The 13,758-nt window shown below is 31.2% G+C and overlaps 1 protein-coding gene across 1 annotated transcript; it reads right to left on the bottom strand.

The window, feature by feature from the left end:
• Positions 1 to 2,551: 2,551 nt before the first annotated feature.
• LOC111413218 (ATP-binding cassette sub-family G member 1) lies at positions 2,552 to 12,929 on the bottom strand. The gene is made up of 10 exons (XM_023044113.2): positions 12,433 to 12,929; positions 8,515 to 8,632; positions 8,113 to 8,305; positions 7,355 to 7,500; positions 4,612 to 4,850; positions 4,452 to 4,550; positions 3,952 to 4,085; positions 3,722 to 3,890; positions 3,549 to 3,649; positions 2,552 to 3,482 (listed from the first exon to the last, which is right to left on the bottom strand). Exons 1-10 carry the CDS (start codon positions 12,713 to 12,715, stop codon positions 2,985 to 2,987), a joined length of 1,980 nt encoding a protein of 659 aa, XP_022899881.1. The 5' UTR covers positions 12,716 to 12,929; the 3' UTR covers positions 2,552 to 2,984.
• Positions 12,930 to 13,758: the final 829 nt, after the last annotated feature.

The following is a 13,758-nucleotide window of genomic DNA, read 5'->3' as shown; positions in this document are numbered from 1 at the left end:
TGTATATTGAATGGAGAGTTAAATATTGATAGGACTTTGTGCAATGGTAAACGTTGGGGAGCATATTTCAAACTTAATAAGTTTTCTTCATCCAAAGGTTACATGGAAACATGGCAAGGACAAATTGGAATATAATGAGTGGTAAACTTTGGTAGGCGGAGTTATAAGGCGTCTACTGGATGAGATAGAAATGCATGGACAAAATGGTGGAGGTCTCCAGGTTTGCTTCAGAAATTAGTTCCTGTCCCAAAAGAAAGGAAAGGCTAGGATGACACGATATGAAGAGTAAAAACAGACTTGGAGAAGATTTATGAAGTTTTATTGAATAAAATAAGACTGACAGAAGTCTTAAGTGGTATAATGATGGACGGAGTTGAGATTTTGAGCTGGAAAGAGAGATGGCTACCAGCTGCTGAATGAACTGGTGGATCAGAAGACTATTCCAAGGTGTTTAATTAACCATCGGATGCATGACAAATTTGTGCGCAATCATTGGTTACAAATTTTATGACTAATGACTGTAAAGGTCATTTTTAACATCAAAAATGTTAAAGGCGCAATGATTAGTAGCCCAGGAAAGTCAAGTACCAGATTAGTAGCTTTTAGTAGTTTTAAGAGTTCTACGACTCGATCTGGGAATAACGCCATAACATATTCAAATGATTCGGACCCATATTAATACTGATAAAGTTGCAAATGCAAAACGATTAACATTCTCTAAACGGTTTATTCAATTTCTTAAATAACTCATAATCGGAAGAACCTAATCCTTTCGTACTAATTCGGGTTCAGAGAAAGCCACTCTACAATAGACCAGATACGCAGGATTAGAAATAATATTATTAAAAAGTCTTTCGAGGAAAAGGAATTCTGCTCTGCAATATTCCTAGATGTAGCCCATAAAGTCTGACACGAAGGCTTACTTCATAAATTGACTAAAATTTTGCAACAACACTCTCAATTAATAAAATCATATCTTGGTTTCATAATTGCTTCATGGAAGTCACGAGTTGAGGTTGAGTTTGGCATAAAAATCATATCTTACAGGAAGATATTTTAGAATAATGCAGGAGGAGTCCTATTCTAACTTAAGAAAGACCCAGGCTGGAGTGCCACAAGATAATGTGCTTGCATTAGGTAATGTGGGGCCCAGTACTCTACTTGTTATACACTAGGGTATACCCATCAGAATAAATGATGCCCAGATACCACATGCTAATTCGGCAAAATACCTGAGCATGATCTTAAACCAAAGGCTATGCTGGAAAGCCCATGTTTAATCTAAAATATAGAAAAATGTGCTGGTAGCAGTTTATTGCCATCCAGAATAAACTGCTTATTTATAAGCAAGTACTAGGACATGACATTTAAAATATATGCCAAGGTACTGCTGGGGAGATTAGAAGAGGAAATGGAGAGAGGGGAAATGTTGCCCGATGGGCAGGCGGGATTCAGGAAAAGAACAGAGGTAATTGACCATGTATACATATTGAAACACCTGGCAGATAGGGAGTTGAACAAATTCGGCAAAATACCTGAGCATGATCTTAAACCAAAGGCTACGCTGGAAAGCCCATGTTTAATCTAAAATATAGAAAAATGTGCTGGTAGCAGTTTATTGCCATCCACAATAAACTGCTCATTTATAAGCAAGTACTAGGACATGACATTTAAAATATATGCCAAGGTACTGCTGCGGAGATTAGAAGAGAAAATGGAAAGAGGGGAAATGTTGCCCGATGGGCAGGCGGGATTCAGGAAAAGAACAGAGGTAATTGACCATGTATACATATTGAAACACCTGGCAGATAGGGAGTTGAACAAGAAGGGAGGAAAGTTGTATGCATTGTTCATAGACCTGAAGGTGCGTTTTAATAAGGTGGATAGAAGGAAGATGTGGGAAGAAATGAGGAGGAGAGTTATCACAGAACAGCTGATAGAGAGAGTGTAGGAGACGCACAGGTCTCTAGAGAGATATTTTGAATCAGTATATACATCAAAAGGCGAAGGGCTTGGAGGTAAACGTCGAGAAGACAAAGATCATAATCCAGGGAAAATGGTTCAATGTTATGTCGTCTGATTTATTCAATTTTGGAGCGTCCAAAATTCAAATAGCAATTACGATTTAAGACCTCACTGAGCAATTCCAAACTTTTCGTCTATCCTTTTATTGCTAAGATTGTTGTTCTACATAAACCATAAAGATTTACATTGAGTTTCAAAGAGAATACATTATATTGATTATGAGCTGATCTTCATTGTAGTAATGGTAATTGCCGAGAAGCTCAAAAAAATATCTACCAATTATTTATTATTGCATTTATGCTAGTTCGTGCGAAATTTCTAAATACACCATAAAGCATTAAACAAAACAAAGAACAGTTTGGAAACAAACATCGGGGGAAAAGTCCAAATGAGAAAATTAAGTGATTCATTGTTATGTTGAGTTTTCAATCTCATCATTTATGATTCAATTACAACGTGATTTATGATGTCATTTAATGATTAATAACAAATATTAATAAGTCTACGTAAAAAGAGAACAATAAGCTTTATACAGAATGTACATTTATTTATTTTTTTTGCTTAAACATGACTAGTTCTAACAAGAAAAAGTATAGATACAATACTCGTATAAAATGTACAAAATACTATTTAAAAAAATAAATCTATTCTAACAAAAGAAATGTTTACAATGAAAAATACTTTGTATTGCCACAAATTTGCCAAATTTAATCTTTGGTTTATTGTGAATCAAAAATTAACTTTATTTAATTTAATTTAAATATAAAAAACTATACATTCAAAATAAAATCATCTAATACATGTTATCATCCGTATCTAAGGAACGTTTTTGTGATTAAAGAAAGTAGCAAACAAAATTAACAATAAATAAAACTTAAGAAGACCGGTTTACTAAATAAATGAAATACTTTTGTTCATGTAAATTCACAGCTTTATCTTGACTTTTATTGGTACTCGCCTTATCGTTTGTGCAATTTGAACCAAACGGCAGCGTAGGTTGCAACGTGCATCAAGAAACTAACAACGATAATAAAGGAAATGTTTGACCATAAATTGATATCGATTACTTCCATCTCGGTGAGGAATTTTTTCGGTTCTAAATAGTGACAATACAATTCAGTTTCTGGACAGTAAAGATTTGGCCTTGGAAGTCCATAAACGGAGTAAACAAGACCTTGGAAACCAGCTCGGAAATAACTGATATGGAACATCCATCTGAACATAACTGGAGTATCGTAGTAGCGAATGCAAAATCCGAAAATTGAGAAAAGACAAGCCAAAACTGGTCCGATGAACACAGCGATTTTAATCGGTGTTGTTGCTCCAATGAAATATCCCCAAGCTTGAGCACATAATGTTGATAAGGTGCAGAAAGCCATAAAGAAGTATAATCGTTGATCAACTGGTTGACTTGTTAACCAATACGTTATTGCTACATAAGACCATGTACAAAGGAGCTAAAAAATAAAATAAAATAATAAAATAAATAAAAGAAAAATTATATAATTTAATTCTTGTTTTACCTGGAATGGAATCTCGATTAATATACCAGAAAGTAGATAAGGAGTTAGCTTGTACCATCTATTAAAGTGTTCACGAGCTAATACCTTCATTTCCAAAGGAACTAAAATTAATAAAAATTATTACTTATGTGTAATAATAATTAATTCTGTTGAAATAGAAAAGTTATACTTACAAGATAAAGTAACCGACATTTGTCCAGTATATACAACAAGAAGAAGAGATCCGTACAAATAAACATAATTGGCTAAGACCGTGTTTGCGCCTATTCCGCAATTCAAATATAGATACCCAAAGAGGAACGCTATCAGCACGTGAGCCATTAATCTATTCACATACAGGGACTGAAAAGTAAACGGTTATATAAGCTAAATGTTTCGCAATTTCTTTAACACAAATACGTACATATTCTCGTGTTGCCATGACCAAATTCCTTTTATATAACAATAGGAACTGCATCAATACGTTTGCAGGTTGAGGAGCTGTATCCACAGGAATCGTCTTTGTACTATCCATTATTTCTTTATTTTTTTCAGTTACTGTAAATTATTTAATTATAAAATAGTCTTTTAATTAAATCAAGTTGAATTATGATTTAGATAGTACGCATAAAAATGATCACGCAGATTAAATTTTGACCTTCCTAGGAATAGTTCAAGGACTAAATTTGTTATTAGATATGAATATGAATTAGTTAATTTTCTAATTTAAATTTTCATTCTAAAGATTTTTTAAAATCTTTTCCGCATACTTAAAGAAGTCGTTAAATAAAACACATTATTAAATATGATTAAATAAAAGTAGGTTGGAATGGGTTATGTAATGTTGATCATCGATTTATTTATCGATTCCGATCACGATTTTACCGAGAAATTTGTGGTATTAAACATAAATTTTTACGCTACCTTTTTCCGATTGCTCAATAGCTTTTAATTCGCTCTCTCGATGGTAATCAGCTAGTTGTTGTACGGTAGTTCCATGTTCTCCAATCGCAACTTCCATCACTAATTTAATACAAAAATTTTTAATACAAATTTAATACAACAAAAAATAAAAAATTCTTACAAAAATCAGCTGGGTTATGGTAATTGGGACATTGTAATCCAATATTTCCTAAGTAAGGAACCAAATCGGGAATTGTTCCGTTATAAATACAGTTACCATCGGATAAAGCATATAATTTATCGAATTTTTCAAAAATAAGGGCTGAAGGTTGGTGAATTGTGCAAACAACAGTTCGACCATCTCTAGCAAGTTTTCTGAGCAATTCAACGCATTGAGTACAAGACAAACTATCCAATCCTCTGAAAAATACATTAAATAAAATAAGATTTATAAAATTACTTTTTAGAAAACATATTCTGGCACATATTCAAATATATTCATCTCATTCTTTTGATCTTTTGTTTAATAGGTCACTTGAGGCGTGGTATTTAGACCAGTTTCAGGTAAGAGACGAAGCACGAGATGTTTACCTACTTATCACCATAAATACGAAGTTTTTGCAAAGCAAAATTACCACTTTAGACAAGTTCTCTCTCTCCAAAGGAGAAGCAAAAAATTCTATATTCTACAAAGGAGGATGTTTTCAAGGCATTATGCAGTTTTTCTCTTTAATTAAATCGACTGCAATTATCAAGGAGTAAAAAATTAACCTAGTAGAGTATGTTCAAGCTTTTGGGGAGCGTGGTGTTTTGCATCAAACAGGTTTTAGAAAAACTATGGATGGAGTCAGGGTGGGTTTAATGCACACAAATCGAGCTGCGTAAGGAGGTAAGAATACTGAATAGATGACAGAACTGGTTCCAAGACTGCACACTACTAAAAAAATTTACCTGATTATTGACACATGCAATTATGAGCAAAATTAAGAGTGCATGTCAGAATACCAGATGTGATAGCAAGATCGAAAGTAAAAAGCCCTAATGAATGATTTGGTTTTATGATGCCAATAACCATAACACATAATGGTAATCACAAATACCAAGCAAAGTGGTTAATCCCTTCAAATACTGAACCAACTATTTTTACCGTAAAATAGTTGAACACAATATAAACACAAATCAATTTTGTTGGGTTGGTTAACATACAAAAGATTATTGACATTAAAATAGCGTCAGATCATGTCTCTGTGGTTTTTCACTCATTCTATCACAGCAGCTAAACATTAGAGAGAGTGTCAACACTATTCTTGTAGAGATGTATTAGGCTTTGCGGAATGAATTATGATCTAAACTCATTACGTCAATTTGGTTTTATCTATGATTATGTATTAAGATGATGCCTGATACTGAAAAATGTTAATCCATGACAATAAAATCACAAAATAAAATGATGATTACAGATTAAATGTAGTCAAAATTGTCAATAAAGTGATATGAAGTGCTAAGAAGTGTGGGGAAAGTATTATAAAACTGCAAAATGGGTCAAAAAGTGTCTTAGAGACTTAGAAATTGTCAAAATATTTTGTTGACACTTATCATAACATTCTGACAATTTAGTGATAGTGCCAAAATGTTAAAAATAATGCCAACAGGTTATAGAGTATGTCTCAAAAGTTGTAGAACACTAAAATTTTGTGGCAGAGCAATTGAAGTAGTGCTAAACGTTTCTCAAAAATTGTGAAGTGGAGGAAGGACCAATCAAAATGTGTTAAATAGTATCAAAACCAACTGATAAAGTGTCCTAAAGCACCAAAAAATAAGAAACATCTTAGTAGTCTAAATCAGAGAAGAAATAGCGTTATCAAGCAGTATCATAAAGTGTCTAAAACCTCATCTTCAACAAATATTTTGATAGAAACCCAATTACTTAAGGAAACCAATAAATAAGCAAATAATAATTTATTGACGAATCGTTTTTGATATAAATGACATAATATTAAGTGTTCTGCTTTTTATCTCACTTACTACTAGGAATATTGTTTTAAGTTCTAACATTGTCTATTTTAGATAACACTCGGAAAAATTGTAATTGATAACTTGTCACAACAATAAAACAGACTTTACACACATGCAACTAAGTAGTCAGTTAACTAATCACCAATAATAGGTGAAATGAATTTGAAGAAATTTGAAATCGTCGTAGAATAATTGCGGTGATTAATACGACCAACTATCTTTAAAGGTTAACAATTTAATGCAAATAAAAAGTCTGTTTTTTTTGTGATGATAATTAAATACTTGATTCATCGCGTTAAAACGTTTTATTTAATTTGTTTTTATTATCGGATTATTTAAGAAAGGTAATTGGTTAAACTGGTACAACTTCAATGTAAAGGCCAATTATTTTATATTCAAATTATTATACGAATTTTGTTGTTTACGCGTCTGGTAATTATGCAGAACAGGAAAATGTTGCGTAAAGTGTTATTAAAAAAACATTTCCGTTGGGCAAATCATCATTAATGATCTCATTATGATCACATTAGTCATTTAATAAGTTAAGGTCATTTCCTCTCTTGGTATAATCGCTTGACAACAAAAAAGTGTTATCATTTTTTTTTTGATAAAAACTTCGATTGTTTCATTTTTGATTATGTCATATTGGAATTTTGAACTTATTATCTATTAAGATTTGCTTAAAAATTGATGGCAAAACGAAAAATATAAACGGAAATTAAAATTTAAAACAGGTTACGAGGACTAAAGTGGTAAATTTTGCTACTTTCAAGAAGAGAAATTTGCCTTTCAAGTGCACTTTCATCCAGCTACGATTCGTTGGGTAACAACTTTCTTCTCGTAACCTTGTCCAAGAAAAGTTCAACAAACTTATCATTAAATTGAATGAATTTGAAATATAAACTTACGTTGTTGGTTCATCCAAGAATATAATCGGAGGGTTGCTTAACAATTCTAAAGCGATTGCTAACCGTTTTCTTTGACCACCTGATAATCTTTGTGTCATTGTGTTGTGACATTCTTGTAAACCCAAAAGTTGCATGATTTGTACTACCTATAATAAAAAAAAATTATTAAAAATAACATTAATTAATTATTTTAAGTTGAGATTAGTCACTTGATCATAGTTCAATGGAATTGCGAAGGTTTATTTTTAATTTCTTATCGGAAAGTATATAAACCCGCGTGTGAAACGTACTTTGGAGTTTAAAAAAAATATTTATACCGATTTCTATTGTGCGATTTATAAATTGTTTATCGATGGCCTTGACTGCAGTCCACGATAAAGCAGAAGCTTAATTTTATTAACAAAAAATAATATGTTATAAACAAAATTATAAAAGAAAAATTTATTATTGTTAAACACGTTAACTTATTTGCAGTAATCCTAGGTCAACTTACATGAAATAAACGTTTTTTGAATATTTTATGGGAACATCACAGTATTTATAAAAAGAGACGTTACCTTGAATGTAAACTAGATTTATTTAACATAATAATTACTTGTTGAACAAGTAATTGTAATTTTTGACCGATTAAACTTTACCAAGTTCTTTTAAATCGTTCCTTTCACCTGTGAGATTTTTTTGCAATCAAATTCTTGACACATTTTTAAAAAAATCGAGATGACCTTCCAACCAAAAAATTAAGTAAAAGTATTACAAACCTGTTTCATTTTATACTCCGTGCTAACTGAATAGCCAAGCTTTAAATGAGCAGCAACTGTCATATTTTCAATTGCTGTCAAACTCAATCGAAGTTCTTCATCTTGAGGAATATAAGCAACGAGTTTTCGAAATTTTGGACTCTCATCGCGAACAGAATCGTTCATCATTATGGTTCCTTCGCTTCCTCGCGTGCTAAATGAATCATAAAAAAATTAATTACATATTGATTCAAGGAATTTTTTTCCTCATAGATTTTGTATCAAGGTCGATTTTACGTTAACCGCATACATAATAAGATTCAAAGTCAAGGTAAAACCCGATCGGTTCGAACAAAGTTTTTACAATTTTAATTCTATTAATTACTTAACATAATCATGTAATTAACATAAAATTAAACTTACATATATCCAGCCAAGATGTTGAGTAATGTACTTTTTCCAGCTCCTGATGGACCCATAATAGCGGTAAGTTCGCCGGAATTAAATTCGCCGCTAACTCCATGTAAAATTTCTTTGCGTTCTGTAAAAATTCAAATTAAAACAATTTATTGGTGTAATTAAAAAGATTTTATTAAAATAAAAAATCCCAAAAACTAATTTATTCCGTTACGAGTGACACCGTTAAACCAATTATCCTCTTTTCACCTTGACTTTAAATTTATAATCTTCGAAAACTTTCCTATCCTAATATCCTAATAGGATTTTCTATTCAATGTGGTTTTAAAATTATTTAATAAACCTTAATTATTAAAATATTTGACCTTTGGAATAATTTTATCGTTATGATTTATTAAAAATCATTTTAGCCATTAATAAATCGTTGCGCAAAGAGTGATTTTGAACAAGGACGAAACAATCCTAAATCATCTAATTGACCTAATCATTCTTAATTGTTTTAATTGACTTAGTCTCTTCGCAAACGTTGAGTAAGTCCTGAATTTATTTTTGTTTATGTTTAACTCTGATAATTACAATACAGACATTTAAACTTTTTTATATTTTAATTGTCTTTGTTTGTTTAATCGGAAAGAAATGTTTCAGCTTGTTGCAATGAGTCAACTTGTGATAAATATTAAGCGCAGTAAAATTTATTTCTAACTAATGTTAAAAACGAATTAAATGTTTCCAACTGATCCAGGATGTTGCTTAATGCCTTTTAGACGTATTTGTTGTTAAAACCAGATAACAGTTTAAAAAAGCCAATAGGAAAAGATCAAAGATGACCTTGAACGCTGACATTAACTCCTTGTACTTTAGCAGTTTTGTAAAATATTACAGCTTCTCGTCGCAGCTATTTCAGGAGGTTAGAGTTTTAGCAGTCCTTTTTTCAGTATTCTGTTTGTAGCTTTTTACCAATAAGCGCGTGGAACAAACATAATCGATGTTTAATTTTACCATTTGGATAGAACTATTCTACAATGTGCTATATAAAAGATTGCTTCCTTATAAGGAAAAACACCTAGGAGAGTACTAAAGTGAATTCAGGCTAAGTATGGCAAAATATTTGTTCTACTCCAAACCTTGAAGAAGACCTTCGAGTTCAAGCCCCTTTATGACAGTATCCCAAGAAAGCTGGTAGATTTGATAAGAATGATAGTAAAGAATGTCTAATGCTGTATAAAAATACAAAATAACATCTCAGCGAATATAGAAGCAAGTAATAGTTCTCCTGATCAAGATACAGCATATAAAATATTCTCCAATGTACTATATAAAAGATTGCTTCTTTATAAGAAAAAACACCTAGGAGAGTACCAAAGTGGATTCAGGCTAAGTATGGCAAAATATTTGTTCTACTCCAAATCTTGGAGAAGAGCTTCGAGTTCAAGCCTCTTTATGACAGTATTATGTGAGCCAAACTATATGATGCAACCTCAGTATCCCAAGAAAGCTGGTAGATTTGGTAAGAATGATAGTAAGGAATGTCTAATGCTGAATAAAAATACAAAATAACATCTTAGCGAATATACATAGAAGCAAGTAATAGTTCTCCTATTCAACATATGCCTGGAAAACACGGCGAGGAATGCTAACATAGGTACTAAATCAAGAACTGCACAATAATCTTGGACAATAATCTACCTCAATGATACGCATTGAGATTGATTGAGGTTGATTCATGACTTTGGAGAAAATCTTGCAATCGGTACAGAGAGTTTCGAAGTAAACCATTAATTTGGTTGTCCTACTCATGTTACAGCTTAGAAATAAAGCACTTCTCACTCAGCGCGACCCCTCTTCTCACTTCTGCGCTACAATTCTTCTTCGTAATTATATACGGTGCTGAGACATGCATAATAAGTAGGCGAGATGGCGACCTCCTGTTTATCTTCGAGAGGAAAATTAAAGGGACGTGTCAAAACGAAGCATGGTAACGCAGATACAACTTTAAATTATGCTAATTGTTAACAAAACACGGAGAGTCGGATGTCATGACTAGAATTGAAATCATACTGAAAGGCGGGCCATATAGGACGAGCACTAAATACATATGTGTTGAAGAGGATGCATACAAAACCACAAGAAAACAAACAAGTGGATACAAACAAAGCCTAAAGTGGTGGGAGGATGGAATAACAGAGAAGATGGTTAAGGTTGCATTTAGACAGCTGAATAGAAGAAGGATGAATGGAGGAGGAAACTGTGGGAGACTAGGATCCCTATAAGGACACGTAAAGTATCAACAAAATATTGTGACAATTTAGTGACAGTGTTAAAATGTTAAAAATAATGTTAACAAGTGCAAGTATGTCTCAAAAGTTGTAGAAGAATAAAATTGTTGTGGCAGAACAGTTGAAGTTGTGCTAAACTTTTCTGAAAAATTGTGAAGCGGAGGAAAAAACTGGAGAATGTGTTAAATAGTTAACACATCTGAGTAATCTAAATCAGAAAGAGGTAGCGTTATCAAACAGTGTCATAAAGTATCAGAAAGTGTCAAAAAGTGTCTGAAACTATTATAAGGTGACAAAAGTTAGTTGTTCAGCAAGCTCTGATTTATTGATGTCGTTTTCAATAAATATAAATAAGATGGCAAATTAAGAGACACTGGTATTCTATTTGGTAACAACTTTGATTGTGTGACTTGTATAAAATTCCTTTTGTGGACATCACTTTTCAGAATCAATAATCCCAAATTCTAGCTGATGAATTAGATAGCCCAGATGAGTCAAAAATTGATTATTTTTTATAGATCATGTAGGTTGTTGGGTATCAAATTAAAGCATTTTTAATCATCTACACATAAATCGATTTAATCAAGCGTATAACTTGTTCTTCGTTCTCGGTAGTAATTCGAAAATGAATAATTTAGTAGTATAATAAATCTTAAACTTGTTCTACGTTGAGCAAGGTATTTGTACTTTCAAAATGAACATTTCAGGAATTTTAGTTCCTTATTTTCTACCGAACGATATACGAGGATATCAAAAAATTAAGCTATCAATATGAATTTTTAAAAAAATTGTTAGATTAGATTAAGAGATTAAAAAATAATTTTAAAACATTACTAATTAAAACCATCAAAGACAGTTAACATTAACATTGACGATAGAAGTAAATATTTTTCATGTGTGTGGTTGTGATAAATCGTTTATTGAGCGAATTACAATAATAAAACGCCGATCCCGTTTGTAAAATAACCTTGAAATATTTTCTCTTCGATTCAAACGGAAGTAATTTAATTTATTAAAGTGAAAAAAAGAGATGGATTATTATGTTTTTATTGGTGTATTTTCGATTCTTTTTCTATATTGTTGAATTTATGTGTGCTTGTCGTTCATTGTTCTCTGTTCTGTTTATGGTAAAGGAAATGGTCATTAAAAAAAATGTGACTAAGAACTAATAGAACCGGTTGTAGTCGAAAAAAGGCAAGTTACATAAGAATTTTTTAAGCGAGTTAGTTTTTATTTCAACTTTTTTATGCAGGTCAGATTGCCACATTTTTCTCTTAAAAGATTTCACTAACAAAGTTAAAGTGGATGTGAAGAGGAAAGCGAATGAAGCAAAATTCTAGTAATTTACATGGATGTTTTCTAATTTCTCCGAGTGAGTTATCATACGCTGGGTTATGTAAACATAAAAATTTATGTAATTTATTTGGTGAACCGGATAATTTCTCTTTTTTACACTTTCGTTCACATATTAATTCAATAACAACTTCCAACAACAGTTTGTTATTAGTGCCGATTATAAACAAAATATTATCATTAAGATTTCAAATTTTTATTGGTGACTTTAAATATATATGTTATATAGTTCAAAGGTTTATAATTTCAATATTAAACGCAATTAAACGATAAAAACACAACAATTTTTACTTACCAATTTTTATCCTTGATTGAAAATGTATCATCAACGCTCGATAATAAACATTTTCAAATTTAATATCAACCGGATCCTTTTTGGCGAACCGATGGTATGCGTATTTATCATCTTTTTGATGATTGTTGTTCATTAGATTCGTAAGGATATCACCCGGGGATGTAACAAAATCGTTTAAAGCTTCACAAATCCCGTTGTCTTCTGGTGTCACGTTAATAGAAGTCATAGAATCACTCTGGCAGCACTTTGACACTCTGTTCTTTTTATCTACCTTTGTATCCATTATCGTTTTTGATGCACCGATAAAACCATTCGATTGCAAAAAATTACAAAAAATGTTATTGTTTTTTATAAAAAATTCTCTCGCGGATTGTAATCGACGTGAAAGTCCTCGACGACGTTGAAACCGGTGAAGTCGTCCAAGTCGTCGTACACTTCACCTACGTGCTCGACGCAGTCTCTATGACTGTGCTTACTAAAACGATGGTGAATGTTTTTATACGTCCGGTATACTGATAAGGAATTGAGAATAATCATAATTTTAATACTAAATTATTTCAAATTTTCACGAAAAGAATAAGAATACAGAACAAAATTCATTATTTTAAGGGCGTTAAATATTAAAATTTTTTGTAATAAGTGGATATTTTCTAATCTATCGTTTCATAATAATTATCTGTTAATTTTTATAACTATTAATATATTTCAAAGATAACTAAGTAGTTACATTCTTTATGATTCACGATTAAATAATTTTTTATATAAAAATTGTGTAATTAAATATTTTAGAATCTAAATAAATAAATACTTGAAATTTGTTAACAGAGACGATTTAAGAATTTACTACTGTGGGTTATAAATTACGATTTATTATAAGATAAATAACTAGAGGCGATAACAAATTTGAATTATTTTTTATTATACCATAAAAGTTAAAATTTCATTATTTTTAAATGACAAAGAAATCATGAAAATCTTTAATAGTTATTAAACCATTTATATTTTAAATTGAATATTGTAAACGTTGAAACTGTTGAATTAATCATTACTTAAAATTATGACGCAAGTTGTGAATTAAATGAATTAAATTATTCGATAGTCAAAATAACCTATGACACCCTCGTACAGTTTATCAGAGAACGCAACATTTTGACGATCGAGCATCTTAGTTCGGATTTAAATCAATCAATACGTTTACACAGAAATGCAGTTTGTTCTTTTTATAAATATAATGTAGATATATACGAAAGAAAAAATGGTTAAGAAATTTATTAAGCTGTGTTAGCGTCTGCCATAATCGATCTTTTATGACATAACTTTAATTTT

This window comes from Onthophagus taurus, chromosome 11, assembly GCF_036711975.1.
Source record: "Onthophagus taurus isolate NC chromosome 11, IU_Otau_3.0, whole genome shotgun sequence".
NCBI lineage: Eukaryota > Metazoa > Arthropoda > Insecta > Coleoptera > Scarabaeidae > Onthophagus > Onthophagus taurus.
This window is presented reverse-complemented; position numbering and strand designations above follow the sequence as displayed.

Excerpts from the sequence above, each read along its gene's own strand:
- LOC111413218 (XM_023044113.2), bottom strand. The coding sequence starts at position 12,715 with ATGGATACAAAGGTAGATAAAAAGAACAGAGTGTCAAAGTGCTGCCAG. Across the intron at positions 7,501-8,112 it reads CGGAGTATAAAATGAAACAG|GTAGTACAAATCATGCAACT; the intron begins GTTTGTAATACT and ends TTTTTATTATAG. Across the intron at positions 3,891-3,951 it reads TCATGGCAACACGAGAATAT|TCCCTGTATGTGAATAGATT; the intron begins GTACGTATTTGT and ends TTTACTTTTCAG.